The sequence below is a fragment of the Podarcis bocagei genome (assembly GCF_964188305.1).
Source record: "Podarcis bocagei genome assembly, chromosome: 10".
In the NCBI taxonomy this organism is placed as follows: domain Eukaryota; kingdom Metazoa; phylum Chordata; class Lepidosauria; order Squamata; family Lacertidae; genus Podarcis; species Podarcis bocagei.
In genome coordinates, this window is record NC_138135.1 from 7,475,597 (window position 1) to 7,500,989 (window position 25,393).

At 47.6% G+C, this 25,393-nt stretch overlaps 2 protein-coding genes and 2 long non-coding RNA genes across 8 annotated transcripts in view; 3 read left to right on the top strand and 1 right to left on the bottom strand.

The window, feature by feature from the left end:
- Window positions 1–5,775: 5,775 nt before the first annotated feature.
- On the top strand, window positions 5,776–9,924 carry SMKR1 (small lysine rich protein 1). Its single transcript, XM_081210587.1, has 3 exons — window positions 5,776–5,931; window positions 6,903–6,999; window positions 9,526–9,924. Exons 2-3 carry the CDS (start codon window positions 6,997–6,999, stop codon window positions 9,733–9,735), a joined length of 213 nt encoding a protein of 70 aa, XP_081066713.1. The 5' UTR covers window positions 5,776–5,931; window positions 6,903–6,996; the 3' UTR covers window positions 9,736–9,924.
- A 3,933-nt stretch (window positions 9,925–13,857) lies between these two features.
- LOC308595901 lies at window positions 13,858–17,488 on the top strand. The gene is made up of 3 exons (XR_014012198.1): window positions 13,858–14,155; window positions 14,642–17,022; window positions 17,351–17,488. It is a non-coding gene; the product is annotated as an uncharacterized lncRNA (long non-coding RNA).
- A 2,601-nt stretch (window positions 17,489–20,089) lies between these two features.
- Window positions 20,090–21,313, bottom strand: LOC308595888. Its single transcript, XR_014012182.1, has 2 exons — window positions 21,195–21,313; window positions 20,090–21,102 (listed from the first exon to the last, which is right to left on the bottom strand). It is a non-coding gene; the product is annotated as an uncharacterized lncRNA (long non-coding RNA).
- A 477-nt stretch (window positions 21,314–21,790) lies between these two features.
- Window positions 21,791–25,393, top strand: part of NRF1 (nuclear respiratory factor 1) — a 79,967-nt gene continuing 76,364 nt past the window's right edge. For 2 of the 5 annotated variants that reach the window (XM_081210234.1, XM_081210236.1), the window contains exon 1: window positions 21,796–22,066. The gene's annotated coding sequence lies outside the window, so the exon portion shown is untranslated. Of the gene's footprint in view, window positions 22,067–25,393 lie in introns of all 5 variants that reach the window. The other 3 variants (XM_081210237.1, XM_081210235.1, XM_081210238.1) reach the window with 3 other exon arrangements.

Sequence of the window (25,393 nt, forward strand, 5' to 3'; positions counted from 1 at the left end):
TGTTTGGGGGCAGTGGCGTAGCGTGGGGGGTGCAGGGGGGGCCAGCCGCACCGGGCGCAACATCTGGGGGGGGGCGCTTGCACTCAGCTCTCTGCCCCTACCTGGCTCACTCACTCTCTCTCACTGCAGTGCTGGCTGTGCGAATCCGATCCGAGCCACCGGGTCGCCGCCCACTGTGAGGGGGGGGGGTATGCCAGGCGTGCGGTGCGGAGAGAGAGCGAGGGACTATCTGGGGGAGGGACAGTGCAGCGGCCGCCCAGCATAGCGCTGAGCGCGGGAGAGAACCACACCAGACCAGCCCAGGCAGCAGCAAGAAGAAGCTGGCAGCGGCGGCAGGTTAGGGGTTAGGGGGCACAAATTACTTGCCTTGCCCCGGGTGCTGACAACCCACGCTACGCCACTGTTTGGGGGTACTTGTGTCTGGCAGAAAACTTTTTAGGGTGAGTTGAAATGTTAAACACCTTAAAAATGCCCTCAACTTTGCAAGAATCTTCCCTTTTCCCCCTGACTGCTTCAATCTACTGTACATGGGCCTGCAGGTAGCAACAGAAGTACTGGTTCTGATCCATTTACACTGATCTATCTTGAATATTATATATTTAAATATCTAACGTGGATGAGCTTTCCTTTCCTGCTTGCTTTCATGCAATGGTGGTTGTGTGTGCCAAGTTGTCGAAGACTTGAGTCACTACCATGCACAATTCATGTTTCTAAATATCTCAGCAAATGTTTACCTTTTAAAAAACTTGCCGCACTCCATGCAGCTTGCTTCCCTAGAAACTGCAAACTCCACGGTTCATAAAAAGCAAGCTGTAAGTGTCAGTCTGGCACCCAGCTATATTCCAAAGAGCATCTAGGCATGAAAACTATGAATGGGAGCGATTCTTTTAATAGAAAACAGTGCATACAGAACCAGTTTGGGGGGGATCCAATTGCAAATTAAGCAAGTTTCTCCACATCTAGAATGAAAAATTATTTGTTCAATTTTCCTTACGTTGCTTCCCTGAGCTCTACTTATTCACGTTGTGAGAAATGTTCTGCTTGTTCACGTTTTAAGGACGTCTTTGTACATCACTAAACCTGCCCCCAAGTGGACCTTCTGTGGCTGTGAGTGAGAGATTGGAGAGATTGTTGTGCCAGAAATGAGGCCAAAATCAAACCCTAGACCCAGTCTGGAAACACTGGGGTTAATGGTAAAGCTGTGTGTACTTTGTGTGTGCAAAAAGACATTTTAACAGGTATAATGTATAACACAGCAAAGCCTTTTTCTCTGTAAAATGCAAGCAAGAGGATTTTTATTCTCCGTACTCCTATATGCATTGGCCAATGTTCTTCCATGCTACCTCTTAAAGGCACAAAAGGACACCCACAAATTACTCCAATCAACGTCTGTGGAAACATGCAACCATTTTATATAAAGGGGTAGCACATATATTTCACTCCCTGCTAGATGTATGAATGCCAGAGATTGTTCCATAGTTCATTGGTATGAGTGGGAGCCAGATATCTCTCTTGGTGAAGCACCTGCACTCTTTAAATCCCCTTGCAACTTTAAGCTTCCTATTTAATGTGAGAAAACTGTAAACACAAGTTCCCAGAATACATGTATTCTCTCTGTTGCTGTGGAGTGAGAACGTTTGTTTCCTAGTGTGCATCGAGACAAAGCATTTTTCAAGGAAATGGCCATATGAAGTCAGTCCAGTTTTTAAGCACAAGTTGTAACCAAGAATAAAAGCTACTCTTCAAGGATGTTTGTGTGTGTGTGTTCTTTCACGTCGTTCATTTTAATGATTTGTAAAAAGATCACCACAGATGCATTCACATGAACTCAGGAAAGAAGTTTGAAGCCACTGTATAATTTCCAATACGAGTTTTAAATGCTCCAGGGACTAACAAGATATTAGACATGTGCAGTTAGTTCCAGCAGCAAGTCCAACAATAAATGCTAGTATGCATGTGCCATTATTATTATTATTATTATTATTATTATTATTATTATTATTATTATTATTATTATTTTTCACCCTACCATTCCTGTCAAAGAAGCACAGATAATGAATTTACAGTGCAGTGCAATCCTACCCTTTGCCCTCCTCATAAGTAAGCCATATTGAATTCAGTAGAGCTTAATCTCAGGTAAATTCCAGCCTTAGGCTGGCACCATCTCTGATTGCATTTTGGGGCTTCCTTAAGCCATACAGATCAAAGCTGGCCTTTTTCAGATAATATAATTTCAGTTACAGTTGTGGTCATGCCGGGCTGGTGCAGCTGCATTGTGTGTGTATTGCCGTATTATTATTTTTTAATTTATTTATTTTTGAGAAAAGTAAGGTTTGCAAATAACACCCTCACAAAGAAACAGTCAGCTCACACTTACAATAAAAAAACCTGTACAATTGATTTTTTAAATATATTTTTATTAGTTTTTTTAACATCTCATTTTCAACAGTAATTAAACATACTTTGACATCATATTCAAATTTTTGACTTCCATCAATCCTGTCTGAAAATTTTCCAATCTAATCTCTCAGTATGCATTTCTTATCTTCCCTATTACATTTCAAACTCATAACCAATATCTCTATCTTTTTATACTTTGTAACACTTCGTATATTTCTCCTTGTAGTCCTACAAGCGTAATTTGTTGATTACAGTTGCTCTTCAAATAATTCATATACTTCTTCCAATCTTCTGTAAATCTGTACAATTGAAAACGTTCTTAAACTTTGAAAGAAACATGATAATTTAATTGTTTTATTCTTTCTGTAAACCGTTGTGAGGGTTTGGGTTGGGTTGTTGTTTTTTTTACAGTCAAACAGTATATAGTTTATGAAATTGATATTAATATAAGCAGACCAAATTGGTGTCCTAATGAGATTGATGATTATAAGCTGTATGTTCAAGATCCCAGCTGCGGGATCTTAAGACCACCAAGTAGTAGTAGTAGATGGCGCATGTTTTCTCTCCCATCCTTGCCACCATAACTGTTGGCGGGGTCCACTTCCCCTGGGCCCACCTACAATAATCCCCACACGCCACAGCGTGGTGAGTACAATTTTAACTGTGTGCCAATATCCACAGATGTCAAGGATTCCTCCAAGTGAATAGGAAAAGTAATTTATGAGGGGAGAAAAGGCGACACAGGGCAGGCCCTCAATGTTATGTACTGAAGTTCTCATCCTGGGCCAGCAGGGGGATCCTGTAGTTATGCAAATGAAGGATCGAAAGTGACGTTTAGTGATTGGACAGTTTTAGAAAGTTGCTACAGTAACGTTGTACTGGAGCTCTATATAAGCAGGCTGACTGAACCCTTCAGTTCAGTTCAGTTCTGGCCTCGGAATAAACAAGAGCTGTTTGAAGAATTGCTGTGTCGTCTGATATGTTCACCCACAACTTAACACAACATACACCTAAAGAGGCGTGATTACTGTTAAGTTGTGGGTGAACATATCAGACAACACAGCAATTCTTCAGACAGCTCTTGTTTATTCACAGGCCAGAACAGAGCTGAACTGAAGGGTTCAGCCAGCCTGCTTATATAGAGCTCAACTACAAAGCAACAGTAACAACTTTAACTATCCAATCACTGAATGTCACTTTCAATTCCTTATTTGCATATGCGGACCTGAGTGAAAACTATCTACAGTATCCCCCTGCTGGCCCAGGGGGAGAACTTGAGTACATAATTACATTGCCATATACTGTTATATCTTAATCAGTGAGACTCGGGTGAGAGGTGGTGTAGAAATGTTTTGTGCAAAAAGGGAATGAATAAGAACTCTGTGGGTGCGTGAGCGAGTTTGTGTGTTTTATAGGCAGCTTTTGTATTGCTAAAAGCCAATGACAAACTGAATATACAGTATATGTTATACAATCTATAATAGTGTTATGTACTGAGTTGAATAGGATCCAGAATGCAGCAGTCTGATTGGTCCTAGAACAATAGGATTCAGAATACAGCAGTCTGGTTGGTCCACATGAGCCAGCCAATCCAACTCCATGTGGAAGTGAATCCGCAACCTGATTGGCCTACAGGAGAATCCCGGAATTAGCCAATCATGTGGGGCCCATTGTGTAAGTAATGTATATAAAGCAGACATTCTGGGGGAAATTCCATTTCTCGCTACTATGAACTGAATAAAGAGCATGAAATCCACACTCGACTCCGAGTATATTTCAAATTGTTGTTGTTGTTTAGTCATTTAGTCATGTCCGACTCTTTGTGACCCCCTGGACCAGAGCACGCCAGGCACTCCTGTCTTAAACTGCCTCCCGCAGATTGATTAGACTCATGCTGGTCTCTTCGAGAACACTGTCCCACCATCTTGTCCTCTGTCATCCCCTTCTCCTTGTGCCCTCCATCTTTCCCAACATCAGGGTCTTTTCCAGGGAGTCTTCTCTTCTCATGAGGTGGCCAAAGTCTTCAGGATCCGTCCTTCCAGTGAGCACTCAGGGCTGATTTCCTTCGGAATGGAGAGTTTGGATCTTCTTGCAGTCCATGGGACTCTCAAGAGTCTCCTCCAGCACCAGAATTCAAAAGCATCCATTCTGTTGTTGTTGTTTAGTCATTTAGTTGTGTCCGACTCTTCGTGACCCCCTGGACCAGAGCACGCCAGGCACTTCTGTCTTCCACTCAAACTCATGCTGGTAGCTTCGAGAACACTGTACCACCATCTCGTCCTCTGTCTTCCCCTTCTCCTTGTGCCCTCCATCTTTCCCAACATCAGGGTCTTTCCCAGGGAGTCTTCTCTTCTCCTGAGGTGGCCAAAGTCTTGGAGTCTCAGCTTCAGGATCTGTCCTTCCAGTGAGCACTCAGGGCTGATTTCCTTCAGAATGGAGAGGTTTGATCTTCTTGCAGTCCATGGGACTCTCAAGAGTCTCCTCCAGCACCAGAATTCAAAAGCATCCATTCTTCGGCGATCAGCCTTCTTGATGGTCCAGCTCTCACTTCCATACATCACTACTGGGGTCAAATCATAGCTTTAACTATATGGGCCTTTGTTAGCAAGGTGATGCCTCTGCTTTTTAAGACAATGTCTAGGTTTGTCATTGCTTTTCTCTCAAGAAGCAGGCGTCTTTTAATTTCGTGGCTGCTGTCACCATCTTCAGTGATCATGGAGCCCAAGAAAGTAAAATCTCTCACTGCCTCCATTTCTTCCCCTTCTATTTGCCAGGAGGTGATGGGCCCAGTGGCCATGATCTTCGTTTTTTTGATGTTGAGCTTCAGACCATATTTTGCGCTCTCCTCTTTCAACCTCATTAAAAGGATCTTTAATTCCTCCTCACTTTCTGCCATCAATGTTGCGTCATCTGCATATCTGAGGCTGTTGATATTTCTTCCGGCGATCTTAATTCCGGCTTGGGATTCATCCAGCCCAGCCTTTCACATGATGAATTCTGCATATACATTAAATAAGCAGGGAGACAATATATCTATCTATCTAATACTATATTTATCTGATTCTTCTATTTAAGAGAGAATGGGGGAGATTTTCCCGCCCTTTCCCCTCACAGTCGCCTGTTGGAGGCAAAGCGCTTGTTCGAACAGAAGGGGGAGGGGCGCGCGCGGGCGCCTCTTTTTCCCGCCTTTTCTCCTCCCTCCTCCCAACGGCGTAACACGTCCTCCCGAAACTGCCCCCGGAGTGCGCAGGCGCGGGCTCGGGTCTCACTAGGTTACGCTGGTTGCCCGGTTACGAAGGAATGACCTCACCGACCCTCCTCCCCTCCTCCTTTTCCCCTTTTCCGAACCATGGCAACCGAACGGGGCGGCGAGGTAAACAGAAGGCGGCAAGCCCCGCCCCCGAACGGCCAAGCTCCGCCCGGCAAACTGGCAGCGCGAGGCGGCGGCTCCGTCTGGTCCCGCGCACGCAGGCGCGGGGGCGCGCGAGCTCCGCTTTGGACGGGTCGGGAGAGGAGGAGCTGGCTTGGCTGGTGAGTCCGCGCGGGACGCGTGTAGCCCGGGCGGCACGTGGGAACGCGGGCTCGCGTGTTAAGGAAGAGGACGCGTGTCGGCTAGGGAAATGCGTTGCCTGTTAGTGAAGGAAGCGGGGGGGGGGTGTAGGGGGCGAAGAGAAGTGCCCCAACCTTTTAACAGCAGCTGGAGTTATATACCTGCCCTATGCCCAGAGAGGGTGCTATTAATATATTGAATAAAGGGAAACTGGTCAGTAAGGAAATTATCCTTTTCTGACCTTCCTTGAGCCTCGTTTTTCAGAAAATGAAACTTTCCCTGCTCTGTTGTACCAAGAGTTCAGTGAGATGCTTCCTGTTTGCTCCATCTATCAGCTTCTCCTCAATGGATTTGTCTAATCTCCTTTAAAAGCCACCCAATTGGTAAATTATGGAATGAAATTAAAAGCGATTTGGAGATATGGTCAAACCTAAAACTGTCATCAATGGGCCGGATTTCTGTGATTAAGATGAATGTGCTGCCAAAGATGCTTTTTTTGTTTCAAGCCCTCCCAATTATAGATAATGTGAAATGCTTTAAAGAATGGCAGAAAGCACTATCCAGATTTATCTGGCAGGGGAAGAAACCCAGAATTAAATATAAATTACTGACGGATTCTAAAGAAAGAGGGGGGGGGGGTTCCCTGCCAGATTTAAAAATTTATTTTGAAGCTGCTGCACTTTGCTGGATTAAAGAATGGATGCAATTAGAAGACACAGTTCTGTTAGATTTGGAGGGATTGGACAATGTGTTTGGTTGGCATGCATGTTTATGGTATGACAAGGTAAAGGCCCATAATGCAGGTAATCAGGCCTTTCTTTTATACAATATGCCCTGATTCTCATCCACAAAATTGTTCAGTAAAGTCAGATACTGTGTCATCACAACAGTGTTATCTTATAACATCTTATAGCATTACTTTACTGTACTTTCTTTTCTTTTTACATTGTAGGCATTGCCTTTGGAAGTATTTAAAAAAAATTAATTGCCTTGCATTGGGACTAGACACAATGGTCACTATCTCAGTCCAGTGAAAGGACATCACTATGGTAATGTATAGTTTCACAGATCCCAGTGCTAACGAGGCACCAAAAGCTGTTTCTTTTCCAGACCCCTTTGGCTTTCTCTTTACGCATTCTGGGTGGTGCTTCATTATTCTCCCACCACGACAGTAGCCTGCATTCAAATGTTCTATTTCATTAAAATAACGTATATAACATCAGTGCTTTTTTTTCTTAAAAAAAATATGTTTAGGGGTACTTTCATTTTGACTCCAGAAAAATCACCATTTTATAGTTCAAATCGGGGGAAATAAATACGGTAAATGGAAAAAAGTACAAAGATTCACAAAATGTTTAGGAGTACAGTGGACGCTTGGGTTGTGAACGTGATCCATGCGGGATGCATGTTCGCAACCTGCAGCGTTTGCAACCCACAGAGGCGCGTCTGCGCACATGCGGGTTGCGATTCGGCGCGTCTGCGCATGTGCAAAGCACGATTTAGCGCTTCTGCGCATGCGCAACCGCTGAAACCCAGGAGTAACCCGTTCCGGTACCTCCGGGTTTTGGCGGGTGCGTAACCCGAAAAAACGCAACCTGAAGCGGCTGTAACCCGAGGTATGACTGTATGCATACTCCTCTTCCCCCCCCCAAGCACTGTACTGTATAACTCCTTTCATTTTGCAAAGAAAGAAATAATAATAATAATAATAATAATTTATTATTTATACCCCGCCCATCTGGCTGGGCTTCCCCAGCCACTCTGGGCGGCTTCCAAAAGAATATTAAAATAATGTGATACATCAACATTAAAAGCTTCCCTAAACAGGGCTGCCTTCAGATGTCTTCTAAAAGTCTGGTAGTTGTTGTTCTCTTTGACATCTGGTGGGAGGGCGTTCCACAGGGAGGATGCCACTACCGAGAAGGCCCTCTGCCTGGTTCCCTGTAACTTGGCTTCTCGCAGTGAGAAAAACCGCCAGAAGGCCCTCGGTGCTGGACCTCAGTGTCCGGGTAGAACGATGGAGGTGGAGACAGCTGTGAGTCCAAAATGACTCCCAGGCTGCGCACCTGGTCCTTCAGGGGCACAGTTACCCCATTCAGGACCAGGGAATCCTCCACACCTGCCCGCCTCCTGTCCCCCAGAAACAGTACTTCTGTCTTGTCAGGATTCAATCTCAATCTGAAAGAAACGTTTGGGCTGCATTCTAGCCAACTGTTGTCAAGGCTGGACTTTTTGTTTCCCAGGGATCCAACATTACATTCAACGGGGGATTTATGGCCCTTCAGATGTTATGGGGGGACGTGGGTGGTGCTGTGGGTTAAACCACAGAGCCTAGGACTTGCCGATCAGAAGGTCGGCGGTTCGAATCCCTGTGACGGGGTGAGTTCCTATTGCTCAGTCCCAGCTCCTGCCAACCTAGCAGTTTGAAAGCACCTCAAAGTGCAAGTAGATAAATAGGCACCGCTCCAGCGGAAAGGTAAATAGCGTTTCCGTGCGCTGCTCTGGTTTGCCAGAAGCGGCTTAGTCCTGCTGGCCACATGACCCGGAAGTTGTACGCCGGCTCCCTCGGCCAGTAAAGCGAGATGAGCGCTGCAACCCAAGAGTGGGTCACAACTGGACCCTTTACCTTTACCTAGATGTTATGGGACTCCCAGCTCCCATGAGCCCCAGCCAAAGTGGCCAATGCTAAAAGGTGATGGGAGCCAGAGTCCAGCAATCCCTGAAGGACCACAGGGTCCTCAGCTGCTGTTCCTCTTCCACCCCTTTCCCCTATGGGGCTGCCTTTGAAGACTTGCTTCAGCAGCTTCCGGTTAGGAGAGCAACAGGTTCCCGGCCACTGCTGTAGAACCATAAATAACTTTGGATCTGAGTTTCCTAAAGGGCTGTCACTTCCCACCTGAATTGGTCCAAATATTGAGGCTGCCCTCCAAACCGCGCCCCCCCCCCTGCAACCAGAGGTAAGTCTGATGGGGCACTGAAGATGGGGACTTCCCATCTTTGGAATTCCCTCCATGAGGAGTCATTCTGTTTTTTTTCAATTTGTTTGGTTTCAGGTAGAGATCACGCCCCCCCAAATTTAACACTCCAATTTATCCAACCTGTTGCTTTAATGTTTGGAATTGTTCTTTGATTTCATTGTTTGTTTGCTTAACTAATAATAATAATAATAATTTATTATTTATTCCCCGCCCATCTGGCTGGGCTTCCCCAGCCACTCTGGGCAGCTTCCAACAAAATATTAAAATACCGTAATGCATCAAACATTAAAAGCTTCCCTAAACAGGGCTGCCTTCAGATGTCCTCTAAAAGTCTGGTAGTTGTTGTTCTCTTTGACATCTGACAGGAGGGCATTCCACAGGGCGGGAGCCACCACCGAGAAGGCCCTCTGCCTGGTTCCCTGTAACTTGGCTTCTCGCAGTGAGGGAACCGCCAGAAGGCCCTCGGCGCTGGATCTCAGTGTGGGAAGAATGATGGGGGTGGAGTGATCTAATTCTAGAACTTAAAGACTCTTCAGTTTGAGATGGTTCTTGTTTCCCAGCCTCCTGCTGACTCTCCTTCTCCGCTTTTCCTGGCAGGGTGGTGGAGGCAAAGGCAAAGGAAAGGGGAAAGGAAAGGGGAAAGGGAAAGGGAAGAAAGGGAAGAAGGGCGCCGTCGAAGTGGACATCATGAGCCCGGCGGCCATGCTGAACCTCTACTACATCGCCCACAACGCCGCTGCCTGCTTGGAGTTCCGTGGCTTCCCGTGGCCAGGCTCTCCGAAAAAGAAAGGGAAGAAGCGGAAATAGGGACGCAGCAGTGGGAGAAGGCCGCCCCAGCGTTCGCGGTGAGACCCGGAGCCCCATCACAGGGGAAGGAGACTTTTGCGGGGGCCACACGAACCCAGCAGAATTCACTCAGGTTTCTTTCTTTGCCATGATCACTGAAGCAGCTCTGGCTTCCAACGACCAGAAGGAAGTAAACGCTGCTTTGAGATGCCTAGCGCAGCACCGCAGTCTGTTCTTCATTGTTGCAGGAAGTAACTCGCAGAACCCTTCCGTGCCTCCTCCTGATCGTGTCTGACGGGGGTGGGCTTTGCGCTAGGGGCCGCCCCCATCTCCAGGGCCCCTGCTTTCCCTTGTGAAAGCTGCACCACAAGCGTGAAATTTGATTGCTCAAACCAAGCCGCAGCTGCGATGCAGGGGCCTTCCAGGACCCGGGGCGTTTACAGGCTCAATACTCCACACACTAGGCAAGTCTGGCCTGAGCTTAAAGGCAGGCTGAGAATCTGCCTGGGGAAGGGGTGGGTGGGACCATCCTTTCAGCAGTGCCGAAGTCCAGCCTCACTGCGTCAAGCATGGCCAGCTTCCAGAGTGCGCCCCATAATCCTTTTGTGACAGCCAAGGGGATTCTGGGGCAGAGTGTCATTTCCATGCAGGATCCCGCTTAGCTGCGAGGGTATACATCTAGCATCTTTTATGATTCTAAGAATCCCGGACTTACGTGCTGCACCAGATAGTGCAACGTTTTGTGTGATTTGCTTGGTGAAGGGAAGTCATTAAGGCGCCTGGGACCCGTGTGACGGAGTAGTCGAGGATTAGATCTGTTGGGAAGCAAATTTATACATAGGAGCAGGAAGAAATGGGCAACGATTTCTGTAGGGTAGGCTGTGAAGTAGAGTGTACGCTGGCTCAGGTGGCATCCTGACAGGCTCAGGTGCAGTTTGAGTTTATATAAAGGTAAAGGCACCCCTGCCCATTAAGTCCAGTCGTGGCTGACTCTGGGGTTGCGGCGCTCATCTCGCTTTATTGGCTGAGGGAGCCAGCATATAGCTTCTGGGTCATGTGGCCAGCATGACTAAGCCGCTTCTGGAGAACCAGAGCAGCGCACGGAAACACCGTTCACCTTCCCGCCGGAGTGGTACCTATTTATCTACTTGCACTTTGAAGTGCTTTCGAACTGCTAGGTTGGCAGGAGCAGGGACCGAGCAACGGGAGCTCACCATGTCGCGGGGATTCGAACCGCCGACCTTCTGATCGGCAAGTCCTAAGCTCTGTGGTTTAACCCACAGTGCCGCCCGCATCCCTCTCTCATATATATATATATATATATATATATATATATATATATATAAAATTATATGCCAGCTGGGTTGGTATTGCTGCCTAAACAGGTTCAGACCTGAAACCTTATCCGCAGCAAAGAAGGATTTGCCATCTGCCTGAGCTCCGGGGTGCTATTGGGAATGTGCCATGTAGGCAGACGAGGTGAGGGGGAAGGAATGGTGCCAATCTGGAAATGTAAGGATGCCTGCAGATGTGTCTCAGTACTTCCAGAGGCTCACACGCCCACCAAAGCAGAGGCGTTGCCTTCCCTTACCCTAGTCTGGCTTTGTAGACCTGGCTGACGGGGCCCCAGGGCAGCAGCTATCCTTACAGCTGTGCTGTACTGATAAAACTTGGCTCAGGAAGACTAGGAAGCTGGGGGTTGATAGAGAGGCAAGGCGTGGGCTAGCCTTCTGTCCTCCTCCCTTTCTGCAAGGATGTACCGTATTTTTCGCTCTGTAAGACGCACCAGACCACAAGACGTACCTAGTTTTTGGAGGAGGAAAACAAGAAAAAAAATATTCTGAATCCCAGAAGCCAGAACAGCAAGAGGGATCGCTGCGCAGTGAAAGCAGAAATCCCTCTTGCTGTTCTGGCTTCTGGGATAGCTGCGCAGCCTGCATTCGCTCCATAAGACGCACACACATTTCCCCTTACTTTTTTAGGAGGGGAAAAGTGAGTCTTATAGAGCAAAAAATACGGTACACTGTTGGTTTGGAAGTGGGGTGGCAGGTGTGTATTCACCATTTTATCCACCCTTTCGACCACACCTGACTCTCCATAGTGGCTGTGCTGTGTAGCTTCCGGGAAGTTCAGGTTGCCTGCTGATGCTGGTCAGCTACTCTTGAACTAACGTACTACGGACAGCTAAATATGTGTGTGGGTGTGCGCATTCAAATGGCGCTATTTGATATTCCAGTCCATAACATTTCCTTTGTGAAGGAGACATACAGTTTAAGGCTGTGCAGCCAGAAACCTGCAGACGAACCCATTTCTTTTGTTAAATCGTTACCAAGGAATAAGCAAAATATAATGTACAAATGTTTTCCAGTCCAGCAACAGGTAGGAAGAGGACAGCATGTTCATTGCGACTTCCTTGTGAGCACACCCAAGCTGGGCTTCCCACAATCCAGTGTGCAGTGACATGTCCTCGTCCCATTAAACTCTGTGGAGTCTGCGCTGGCTTCTGGCCACTATGTTTTGCCTTCTTCCCTTTAACATCCCAGCTCTGTCCCATGTTTACATGTAAAGACACAACCCAAGTTTGTATGCGGCTTTTCCTAGTGTACTTTGAATTCATCCACAAGAAGTTTTGAATTTTTTTTAACGTCTCCTTTTTGTTTGTGATTCAGGATTACGCAGCAAGTTTTTAGTCTTTTGCACTTTTAGCCTTTTAAGCATGTTTACTGCAACCCTCCATTTTCTGCTGCGTATCCCAGGTTGCTACCTATGATACGTCAACAGCTTGAACGAGGACAGAGGAAATACAGTATTTTTTGCTCTATATGATTCACTTTTTCCCTCCCAAAAGTAAGGGGAAATGTGTGTGCGCCTTATGGAGCGAATGCAGGCTGCGCAGCTATCCCAGAAGCCAGAACAGCGAGAGGGATTGCTGCTTTCACTGCGCAGCGATCCCTCTTGCTGTTCTGGCTTCTGAGATTCAGAATATTTTTTTTTCTTGTTTTCCTCCTCCAAAAACTAGGTGCGTCTTGTGGTCTGGTGTGTCTTATAGAGCGAAAAATACGGTACCTGGAAATGCAAAGTTCCAGTAGGAAAATGCCTGGGTTTGGTTTCTGCTGTTTCTCGAAAGAAACACGGGCAAGCAAAGGGAAGGTTAACAAAAGCAACCACTGTGCCAAGACACTTGATGAGTTGAGAAGATGGGGAGAGCCATTGGATCAGGACCAAAGAGAACCTGATTCTGGAAGGTCAAGCACAGGTCTGGAGGGGAATGTCTTCCACTGTCAGTTATATGACAGATTCATGGAAGCAGCCGCTGGCTTGTCAGACCAACTGCTACTTTAAATGCGGCAAGCGTACCTAAAGTTCTTTCCTTTTTTCCATAGATTTCGACTTCAGAAGTGTTAGGTTGTGGGCATGCCATACATTTAAAGGGCATGGCTTCCTCCATAGAAGCCTGGGGACTGCAGTTTTAGCCTTCACAAAACTGTAATTCCCAACTACCTTGGTGAACTACAGTTCCCAGGATTCTTTGGGGGATGTCATGTGCTTCAAATGCTTCCTGTCACTGTGCTCAGCTCTGGCTCCCGGTGGAGTACAGAGTCAGATTTAAGGTGCTGGTTTATCACGGCCTAGGACCCTCGTACCTACGGGACTGCCTCTCCCGATATGCCCCACGGAGGACCTTAAGGTCCATAAATAGCAACACCCTAGAGGTCCCGGGCCCTAAGGAAGTCAGATTAGTCTCAACCAGAGCCAGGGCCTTTTCAGCACTGGCCCCGACTTGGTGGAACGCTCTGTCTCATGAGACCAGGGCCCTGCGGGATTTGATTTCTTTCCGCAGGGCCTGTAAGACAGAGTTGTTCCGCCTGGCCTTTGGCTTGGAATCAACTTGATCCCCTCCCCTTCTTTCCTTTTTCCTTTCTCCTTCTGGGATGGAACTCCTATTTGGGGACTTCCCTGGCTTTTTTCTGGCCCACGTAGGACCAGTCTGGATAGTTAGCCTTGGAGAAGACTTGATGTTTTCATCCCCCCAAAAGTTTTTTATTTGAGTTTCTGCTGAAATGAGGCTGCATTTTAATGTTGTATTTTAATCTTGTTTTTTAAGTTGAATTTCAATCAATTGTTTTTATACCTGGTGTTATTATTATTATTCCCTCCATCCAGTGCAGGCTGCCTTCTCAGGTCACCCATTCAAAGCTGAAAGAGAGGCAGGATCTGGCCAAAGAGCAGCTTGCCCTTCCCCTTCCATCAAAGTATCAGCCCTTGTCCACAACTAATTCCCCTGCTGCGAGGATTTAGCCTGTTTGATTTTGGGATTAAGGGAAAGCAGGTTGCTCTGGTGCCAATACTGTACATTTGTTTAGTTTCCTTTTGTTTATAGGCTTCCTCCACGCGGCTACTAGTCCAAATGCTATAAGGATTTCCCCCTAATGTCCTCCTGGTGTTTACATGGCTTTTTGTTGTTTAGTCGTTTAGTCGTGTCCGACTCTTCGTGACCCCCTGGACCAGAGCACGCCAGGCACTTCTGTCTTCCACTGCCTCCCGCAGTTTGGTCAAACTCATGCTGGTAGCTTGGAGAACACTGTCCCACCATCTCGTCCTCTGTCGTCCCCTTCTCCTTGTGCCCTCCATCTTTCCCAACATCAGGGTCTTTTCCAGGGAGTCTTCTCTTCTCATGAGGTGGCCAAAGTCTTGGAGCCTCAGCTTCACGATCTGTCCTTCCAGTGAGCACTCAGGGCTAATTTCCTTAAGAATGGATGCGTTTGATCTTCTTGCAATCCATGGGACTCTCAAGAGTCTCCTCCAGCACCAGAATTCAAAAGTATCCATTCTTCAGCGATCAGTCTTCTTTATGGTCCAGCTCTCACTTCCATACATCGCTACTGGGAAAACCATGGCTTTAACTATACGGACCTTTGTTGGCAAGGTGATGTCTCTGCTTTTTATACAGAAGCAAAATAAAGGATCACATTGTCACGGGCTGCAATTTGCAAGCCATTTCTTCTGGAGTTGTTGCAAAGCAGTGAGAGTGGTTTGGTTTGGGGTTCCTCTTGGAGTGTGCAGTGCGACTGTTCTTAACCGCTTTCAGAGCTATGAACTTTTTTGGAAGGTGGGGGTGGTAAATACCCCAACAGGAAAGTTGATGGGATTGTTATTTGTTGTTAACTTGTTCAGTTTCCAAATCTAAGATAGTTTCTTACTTGTGGGCCTATTTGAAGGCAATGAAACAACCCAAAGTGTCCCTTCTACCTTGACATTATTCTCCTGCTTAGTTCATCCAGTGGGAACATCCTCTTGATAGTTTTCCAAACAACCTGCCTGTTAGTTTTGAGCAGGGGTCAGCAAACATTTTCAGCAGGGGGCTGGTCCACTGTCCCTCAGACCTTGTGGGTGGCCGTACTATATATATATATTTTTGGGGGGGATGAACAAATTCCTATGTCCCACAACTAACCCAGAGATGCATTTTAAATAAAAGCACACATTCTACTCATGTAAAAACACGCTGATTCCCGGACCGTCCGCAGGCTGGATTTAGGCGGTGATTGGGCTGGATCTGGCCCAGGCTTTAGTTTGCCTACCCAAGGTTTTGAGCAACATTTCTCTTACATTGGCACTTTGCAAACAACGAAATTAGACTTGCCGCTGTTTTTCTTGGTTCTGCTCCTGTGTCTTCAGCAGCAGCCTAACACTGGCAAATTTAGCAAGTAGCGTGGCCAGGTCAGGAGCTCGCTTTGTGAGAAACGTTTCCCTGACTAAATCTCTGCCCACCATAGTGGCTGTTGTAGGAGCAGAGAGTTGGTGGGTATGGTTAGCAAGCCTAAGCTCCCAGGGGTGTCAGTAAAAAAGCCATTTTGGTATATAAGCAGTACAAACACTGATAATAAAATAGCAACGTAGCAACGTCATGCGAGTCTCCAACTTCCTGCTGGAAGCTAGATCCTCAATTTGTGGTGATGTCAGTGTATCCTTTGAGGGAAACTTGTCCGTTGAGTGTCTGCAAACCTGCTGGAGGCTATCCAAGTCCCTCTGCCTTGTATCTCCATGACCTTTAATGTTGCTGGAATCTATTGTGTGATAGAAAGGATTTACCAGGATTCACTGGAATTGTATTCCTGCCAACACAGCAGGCTGCGAGGCTAGCGAAGTGAGCAGCTGTTCATCACCCTGCAAGACTACTGTTCCAGCATACCTGCTTCATTAAGCAAACATGTGTGAATGAGTCTCCCTGCACATGTGATGCTAGTAGAGCACATAGTCACTATGGTTCGTAGGAATTTAATTTTAAAATTAGGTACTGTAGCCTTATTGGAGTTCACCGATTGGGTCTGCGTTGCTCCGGGACAGGAGGAAGGAAGTCAAATGACACCGAGGTTGATTCAAAGAAAGAGTTTATTCTGCTCTCTGGATAGCAGAAGGCACTTGCGTGATCAAGTCCACAGCAAGTCCAAAGAAATGACAAGTTTCATGCAGTATATATATCCTCCAGGCACCCTCTCCCTCCTTCCAACCACGTCAGCCTTTGTACGCAGGTTGACATCACATATGTTCTTGCTCTGGTATTCTTAACCATAAAAGGGTTTCCTTCCTGTACTTCTGACCATAAAAGGGTATTCCTGTTCCTACTCTTATCTGGGAGGAAGAGGTCATCATCTCCGGGAACACGCTTTTGGCGTTTTCCTTGGACATCGGCCTGTGCGTCTTTTGTGGTCAGCACATAAGATAAGGTACTGACGTATCTTCTCTGTTCCCCTAGAAGAACAGCCAGGGTCATCCCTTGCCGTGACTGATAAAGGAGAGAACTTGTTTATGCAACTGTGTCCTTGTTATGCTTTTGCTCAACAGCTCAAGTTTTACGCATTTTAGAGTACTCTCTTGGAGAAAGAAGGAGGGGTTTGAGTCAGTTTTGAACTTACTGCACAGAAACCCATTCCTTCAGTATGAGCCCCACACGAAATTAAATTCCTACAACTTGAGGGAATTTAGCAGACTGAATCTCTTGTCTGAAGCAAGGAAGCACCATCTCCTGGGTCCGTTGCCCGCTTCTCCCTTTCTCTGCTGTATGGCACACCTGAAGTTGAGCGTTGAAGGAACTTAAGTGACCCAAGAAGAAACACTCCACTTTACCTGGATCCCTTTTTCCCTAAGGGCCTATCTAAGCTAGCCTAATTTCAGAGGCTGGGAGTGCTGTTTTGGTCTACACTGATCCCCTTGGGGGACTGAGACTCAAATGGGCAAGCAGCAACAACACAGAACGGCCAGTGTGCATTGGTTTAAATATCAGGAAAGCAGTTGCATAATACAGTGGTGCCCCGCAAGACGAATGCCTCGCAAGACGGAAAACTCGCTAGACGAAAGAGTTTTCCATTTTGGAGGTGCTTCGCAAAATGAATTTCCTATGGGCTTGCTTTGCAAGACGACAATGTCTTGCGAGTTCCTGCTGGGTTTTTCCCCTCCCCCCCTTTTTCTAAGCCGCTAAGCCGCTTATCAGCTGATCCGATCATCAGATAAGCCGCTAAAAGCCTCTAATAGCGCTAATCCGTCAATGGGCTTGCTTCGCAAGACGAAAAAACTGCTAGACGAAGAGAATCACAGAACGGATTCTTTTCGTCTTGCGAGTCACCACTGTACACAGGATGTTGTAGGTCAGCTGCTTTCCCCCCCTTGTTCCTCAAAATGAACCTCCAGGCTGCGTTTTCCCGCCCCCTCCCTCTGGTTTCTCACATCACACCCCCATTGATTATTCATCCAGCTTTCCCTTATGTCTTGATGGCGCCAGTGCCACCCCCCCTTTGTATCGGGTAAATATTGTGTATTTAGCTTGTTTAGTCGTTTAGTCGTGTCCGACTCTTTGTGACCCCATGGACCAGAGCACGCCAGGCACTCCTGTCTTCCACTGCCTCCCGCAGTTTGGTCAGTATTTAGCTACCAACCCCTCAATTCTCATTTGCTTCTAAAGTAGGGTGTTGCAGTCTGTCTCCACCTGGGACCGAAATCACACAATCATAGGCTCAAGCAGCTCTGAATCTTTCCCTTTCTGCCTGCTCACCACTATGCTTGGGACAAGAGCGAGGCATAAACGTAGCTTCCTACGTCCTTTTGTCCACTGTCGTTGCCAAGGCACCAGGAATAAAAGCACCAACTTGGGTGCGCACAGAACCTATTGATGATGCAGGCAAGGTACTGTAAACTGCCCTGTGGTCCACACCACACCAGCTCTAGTGCTTTGAAGCGCAGGGTGCAAGTGAATCCCCGAAGTGGGAGCAAGCAGGCAGTGGCAAGAAGCTGAAGCCACAGTATTCTGCCTTGGCAAGAGGCAGGGAGCAGAGAGACCTTTTCCTTAGGAGACTCTGGAGCTGGTTGAGAATCCCTTTGCTAAGCACTTCTGCAAAACGTTAATCTTCCCTTTGTTCTGCTATCAGCTGTTCAGGAGGCTGGCTTGCCCTAGGATTAGGGTTTCTTATCAAGTGTATTTGTGTCTGCAGTGGGAGTGTAAAAATTCAGCTTACTGTATAATCAGCAGAGGGAAATCTGTTCAAAACAACCCCCCTCAAATATCACATGCAGCTTTCCCAAGAGCCTTTTGTAAGTGGCACCTCGCCCTCCCCTTCCAAACCAGGTCTTTCCTAAGGGAAAGGATGGGTAGAGGATGCCCTGTGGAGCACATTCAGGCAAAATCTTCCCCGCTACCTGCAATCCTAGCCCTTTACCTGGGAGTAAACCCAGTAGGGTGGTGCTGTGGGTTAAACCACAGAGCCTAGGACTTGCCGATCAGAAGGTCGGCGGTTCGAATCCCCACAACTGGGTGAGCTCCCGTTGCTCGGTCCCTGCTCCTGCCAACCTAGCAGTTCGGAAGCACGTCAAAGTGCAAGTAGATAAATAGGTACCGCTCCGGCGGGAAGGTAAAAGGCGTTTCCATGCGCTGTTCTGGTTCGCCAGAAGCAGCTTAGTCATGCTGGCCACATGACCCGGAAGCTGTACGCCGGCTCCCTCGGCCGATAAAGCGAGATGAGTGCCACAACCCCAGAGTTGGCCATGACTGGACCTAATGGTCAGGGGTCCCTTTACCTTTACCTTAAACCCAATAGGACTTACTTCTGACACGGTTAGGATTGTATACTGTAGTAACACTTTCTGGAATGCCTTCACCAAGCCGAACATCCCAACGCCTTCCCCCCTGAGCTTCAGAAAGGGCAGCATCACACCCACCATGGCAAGTGCTTTTGGCATCTACAGACTAAGCCCTATTGAACCCAGTAAGAAGCACTCTGCTGTAGAGATTGGATGTCCAAGTCCCCTTTTAGCCATGAGCCCCACTGGGCGACTTTTACACCAATCACTGCCTCAGCTTGACCTACACCACAAGGTTGTTGTGAGGGTAATGGGGAGAGAACCGTGAATTGAGCTCCATAGAGGAAAGGTAGCCTATAAATGTATTAAGTAGTGAAATAAATGAAAAAATATGCCTAGGCATATCTCCCACCTGATTCTTAAGATATTGGGCAAGGCAAATGCCCAGCCTGAAACATAGCTGTCAACGTTTCCCTTTTTTAAGTGAAATTCCCTTATTCCGAATACGATTCCTCGCAAGAAAAGGGAAAAATTGACAGCTACGGTCTGACAGGATGCAAGGACCACCGGATGATGTATCACTCTTCTAAGAAGGGAATGCATTGATGGAATACCATGTATAAGCTAGATGTGAACAGGAAGAAACACATCAGTGGTGGGATGTAGTGGTGGCACTAGAAGCAACCCTCTTCTGCTACACATATAACATGTATGCAACACACACAGTCCACGCACCAGTACATTGTTGTGACCAACAAACCTGGCATCAACTATCCACCCACCAGTACCACAACACAACCAGAATCTTTAGCATGGGCCAGACTGCATTTTACTAAATCAGTATCTGCTTTAAGAAACTGCAGAAACCAAATTCTTGATGCTTAATAAAGTCTGTTGAGAACCCGAGTTTTTATTAATGAATGAGGGAAATGTTTTGTGTGTCCCCCCCCCCCCAAGACTGGAACACTGGCATATTTGTACGTGCAAAACTGCCTCCAGGGTGTTTTTCATACACACACCAACATATCACACGCTAGGAAATAACACCTTTCTCTCTGCATGCACCCATTCCTGGAGGCATCTCCAAACATCACTCAAATATTTGGATTGTGTGACAGGGAACTCTCAGGGTCTTGCATTCTGTCAAAGCCATGGCCTGGTGGCTATTACAAGATACCAGTAAGTCTCCCTGCTGCCAGCATCCAAGTGGGAGGTTTTTCAGAACTCCTGCAAACAAGGATGTGCCAGCCTGTGAATGTTAACAGTCTTTCACAGCTGGATGACGCAAAAAGCCACACACACCTTTTAATGCAAGATTTATTTATTTATAAGCATTGATGAACCATTTAATATTTCAAAAATCTCTAAGCAGTATACAGTATAAGACTTGCAACACAGTCAAATCAAACTGCTAGGGTACCAGCCTAAGCCAGAGGACAGTCAAGTTTCAAATCCCACTCACGTCTATCCTACCTTGTAGGATTGTTCTTAGGATGAAAGGAGTGAAGAAACAGCAAAACCCATGCATGCCATCCTCAGTTTGTTGAAGGAAAGATGGGGTTAAAAAATGTGATCTAATATGAAAGTGAGATGCAGTTTCATATGACCTGGAACTGGCAACCATAATGTTATGTATTGATTTTTGCTACCTTCAGTTGAAATAATTTTGCAATGCTGAAAATACACAAGGATGTTCCTATGAACTGAAAAGACTCAATGGCCCAATTTGAATAAAATGGCATGTGCTGCTTTATATACATAGATGCAAATTCAGGACTCCAAGCAAATTCAAGTGTATGCGTGTTCCACAGCGCTTTGCAGCACACCCTACAGTCCAGTATTATTATTATTATTATTATTATTATTATTATTATTATTATTATATATTTATTCCACAGTCTTGTTCTATGGCAGGGACTTAAGGTGGCTTAAAGATAAAATAGCTGAAAACAAAGGGGGAGGTCATTAAAAACAATTAAACATTAATAGAATTTAAACTATATATATATATATAAATATATATATAATCTATTTAAAACATGCATACAATTACCATAAAAGCAGCACAGCACCACGCCTCTCGTTAAAAGCAGTTGGCTGCCCAAAGCTGGCATTATGTATTTATTTATACTGTACATAAAAATGTAAAAAGTTCTAAAAAGGCTAGTGGCACAGAGGCGAAGGCCAGGAGACAAGTGGCCTCGCCCTCCCATCCTCTTAACCACCCCCAACTTATTAGCCATCTTTTGCCCAGTATTGCTTGAACTGTAGATTGTAAGCCCTTCGGGGCAGAGGCCTGCATTCTTCCCGAGCCTGCTTTGCGAAGCCACGAGGGTGCCGCTTTAACTGGCCAATGCTTGACGTCCCATGCCCCTGCTTATCACCGGGCTCTTCCCCGCTCCCTTCACTACCACCACCACCCTCTCTCCTCATTTCAAGGGGCGCCTCCTTCTCAACATGGCGACGGGCGCCCATTGCAGAAAGAACACCCGAAGACCTTCCCAACATGGCGAGCCTCCCCCCCCCCGCCCTCCTCAACATGGCGCCGCCTTCTCTTCCGAGCGGCTAGCGCCCTTCCCATCATGGCGGCCGCACAGCCCGCTCGGGTCGGGGACGCTTTTGCGAGCCGACCTTCCCAAAATGGCGCCCGTTTGTCTTCTCCCCCCCCCCCCAACTACGCGCCCCTCTTTCCGACCCACGCCGCCAGCTCTCCAGGCCTATTAAAAGCCTCCCCCCCCCCGTCTTCCCTCGGTCGTTTCTCTACCGGCGTGAGGATTAAAGTACAGAAAACCCAACCAAACCCTCGTTGCCCTTCCCATCATGGCGGCGCGGCGGCTCCCCTCACGCCGTGCGTCCTCCCTTCCCCCCTCCCCTCCGGCCTGGTGCTGCTCCTGCCACCACCGCCCGACTCGAGTGCCGCCCGAGCTAGGCCCGATCTGAGGCGCCCGCCTTCCCGGCTTTATTTCCCCCCCTTTGGCTCCCGCCATCGCGGCAGCGGCGGCGGCTCCTCAGCCGTGAGGTGAGGTGGCGAGGCCTCCTCTCAGCCTAGGCCGCGCCTGTTCCCCTCAGCCGAGCCCGAGGAGGGGCGCGCGCCCGCTCCCCTCCTCCTCCTCCCTCCTTCCCTCGCTCCCGCGTGTGCGGGTCTCCCGCGCCCAGTCGCAGCAGCCTCCTCCTCCGCCACATCCCGCCGCCGCCGCCCTCCTCCTCCTCCTCCTCCTGCCTGCCTGGCTTCTCCTTCTTCCTCCACGGCGCAGGCCCGCCGCAGCGCAGCCGCTCTGAGGTGAGTGTCCTACCGCGCAATCTCCCAGCAGCTCCTCACTCGCCTCGCGCCAGACCCGGCGCAGCCGCAGCAACGCGGGGGCCCCGCACCTCCTCGCCCTCCGCCTCCTCCTCCTCCTCTTCCGAAGAAGAAGAAGAAGGGGGAAAGGACCACGAGCCGCCCCCGCCGACCGGGCGCGCGCGCGCTCCGACCCACCGACCCCCCCTCACGAACACCCCCCCCCCTCACACCGGGGCCGCCGCCCCCCCTTCTTGCCCCCGCGGGCCGAGGCCTGACTAGGCCCCGAGGAGCCTCTGAGGGGAAGGAGGGAGACTTAGGCCGGCCGGGAGGGGGGGGTTCCCTTTAAAAAATAGGAGGTTATTTTGACCCTCTTTCTGAGGGGGGGGGAGATGAAGAGACCCTAACTCGGGGGGGGGAGGGCTGTGTTGTTGTTGTTGTTGTTGTTGTTATTAATTGCACTTATTTTATTTCCCGCCCTCTTTTCGCGCTAGGCCGCGACTCCTGGGGTAGATTTGTACGGCTACTTTATATTCCATTTCCCCCCCCCTTTTTTTTTCTTAATCCTGGGCGCGGGAGGGAAAGGGACGCGCGCGCCTTTTTTTCGGGGAAGCCCCCTCCTCATACACAGACTCAGGGCAATGTCAAGATGGGGGTCTTCCTATTTTTCTTTCCAACCCCCCCCCCCAATCTGCTTTCTTTCCAAATCCTCCTTGATTTGGGACGTGGAGATGGGGCGGCCTCCTGATGAAATCCAGGATAATTCCAAGCAGCCAAGATCAACCTCACCCTTCTCTTTCCCCCTTAAATAGGAACCCCCTTTTTTGTCCCACCTCCCCATTTGGAGGAAGCGGGGGCATGGTACTGGGTGGAAAGCAGTAACTTTGAAGGATTTGTCTGTCCCCGCCCCCCTTTTTCTTCTTCTTTCTTTACTGGAGGCCAGAGACTTTTAAAAAAAAAAAAAGATTTTCCGTCTTCTTGCACAAAGGGGAATTTTAAAGTTGAAAGGTGGGGCAAACTTACCCTAAATAAATACATTTAATCTGTTGATAAGAAGGGAGGCAGTCACCAGCTGTTTTTTTGGGGTGCCGGGGGGGGCATAGGAACCCAGCCTAATCTCTATTGTTGGGATTCCTAACAGAACTGCAAACTTCTGTCTCAAGTTGATTTCCCCCCACTGACGGCTCTTGATCCCCCAGTCATTGAGAAGGGTGGGCCCTTCATGCTCTGTAAGAGAAATAATGTGTACCACTGAGATATTGACAATTGAAGGGTGTATAAATTCCGCTAAATAAATATATTTCTCCTGGGTTCTGGTTATATGTAGACTTGCATCTTTTTAATGTTTAAATGCACCCACCCCAATCCCTTTGGGCAGTGCAGAAGGGGACCATAGTGCAGGTGCCTAACCTATTCCCACAGTCTTTACCTGTCCCTAAATTGGTGTGTGTGCTTTTACCCTTTGACTGGTTGGCATAGAAGGAGGATTCCCTGTTTGCCTGAAGAAATGCAGGGTGCTCCGTCCAGGGTGAGGATCCTTGCAAGAGAGCAAATCTGTACTCTTAGACAGGGAGGAGATGGATTCCTTAGACTGCTCTCGTTCCTGGAAATGGGTGGATTAAGGCTTGGAAGTCTTTGGAGCTTTGGTGGGGAATGCTAGAAAGCTCATGGCTCATTGGCTGTGCTAAGGAAGCTGTAGCGAAACTATCATTGCTCAACTTGCTGCTGTAGCTTCCCCAAAAAAAGCAGGGTGGGGGAGGGAGAACCTGTGGCCCTCCAGTTGTTGGAATACAACTCCCATCATCCCTCACCCATTGACCATGCTGGCTGAGAGTTGGAGGGCCAAAATCTAGAGGGACACCGGTTCCCCATCTCTACCAATGAGGGCCTAGGTTGTTGCCCAATTCCCTTCCCTATTAGAACCCAGGCACTGGAGAAAAAGGCAGAGATCTCACTGGTTCTTTCAATATGTTCAGGGACTAGCACAACCTTAAGCACCCTGCAGTTCAGGATCTGGACCACAGCCTTGGAGATGCCTTTAGTTTGTGCATTTGGTGTCTTGCAAGTGCCTTTCAAAAAGGAGTGCTCCATTCCTATCCTAGACTCCTTCCTTCCTTCCTTCCTTCCTTCCTTCCTTCCTTCCTTCCTTCCTTCCTTCCTTCCTTGTTCTTTCCAATATGTTTGATGTGTGAAGTTTTAACCCCCACATTAACTATGTCTCGGAAGCAGGTGATGTACGAAGAGGTAGAAGTTTTGTCTGCTAACCCTCTTCCCAAACTGTGTTGGGAGGAATGAGCCAAGGCTCAAAGTTGCTGTAGCAGAGAAGCTGCTTGTCAGGGGAAGTGGCAGACTGCCTTCCTTTGCATATCAATAGAAACTGGGTGTGGTGGAGTTCCTTTTATCTAAGGCAGGCTAGGCTTTGAACTGTGCAGGGCTGCAAGGGCACTGGAGGAGAGAGAGGGAATGGCTTCTTCCCCAGACCTATGGTTCTGTGGGAGTGGTTTGAATAGAACTTAGTGCATTTAACACAACTTGGATAAGAAGTGTATGGTGGAAGCTGTAGTGCAATTTGTTTGAAAGTTAACCTCTGTACCAATTTTTCTGGTGTTGTACTGGAGGCCAGAGACTTGTGCAGGTACAGGACTTATGTCTCAGTGTATCTGAAGAAGTTTGTATGAACATGAAAGCTTATACCCAGAACAAACTTAGTTGGTCTCTAAGGTGCTACTGGACAAAAAATTTATTTATTTATTTATTTATTTTTATTTCTACTGCATCAGACCAACACGGCTACCTACCTGAATCTAGATACAGCATATGTAAAATACTTTGGTTAACATTGCATTTTGTCTGGCATAACTTGCCGTGTTAGAAACTCAGATATATAATCTAATTGCCCATTGGCACCTTAAACCTGGGTTACAGTTGCCACAGTGGAGTGTCTCGGTGTCTTTTCCCCCCCAGTGAAGTTTTTTTAAACAAAAAGTATTGATTTCATCTCTATACTACTTTATATTTTAAAGAACAACTCTCAAAGTGGTTTGTAACGTTTTAAAACATCAAATGAAACAATCCAGAATAAAACAAATGAAAGCTTCAAGGAAAATATTTCAGATCTTTCTCTAAGTGACATTTTGCTTTCCCCAGTCTGGCGTCCAGAGATCCCCACATGGTCATCGTAGGAGCTGTGTCAGTCGCAAAACACACATGGTGCCTGACTAATTTCTGACAATGGGCATAAGACATTAGGAGGGACACCAGCACTAGCCCTCTACACCAGAAGAGAGAAGCTGGGTCAGTTGCTTGTAGCTGCAACTTCCTACAGTGCAT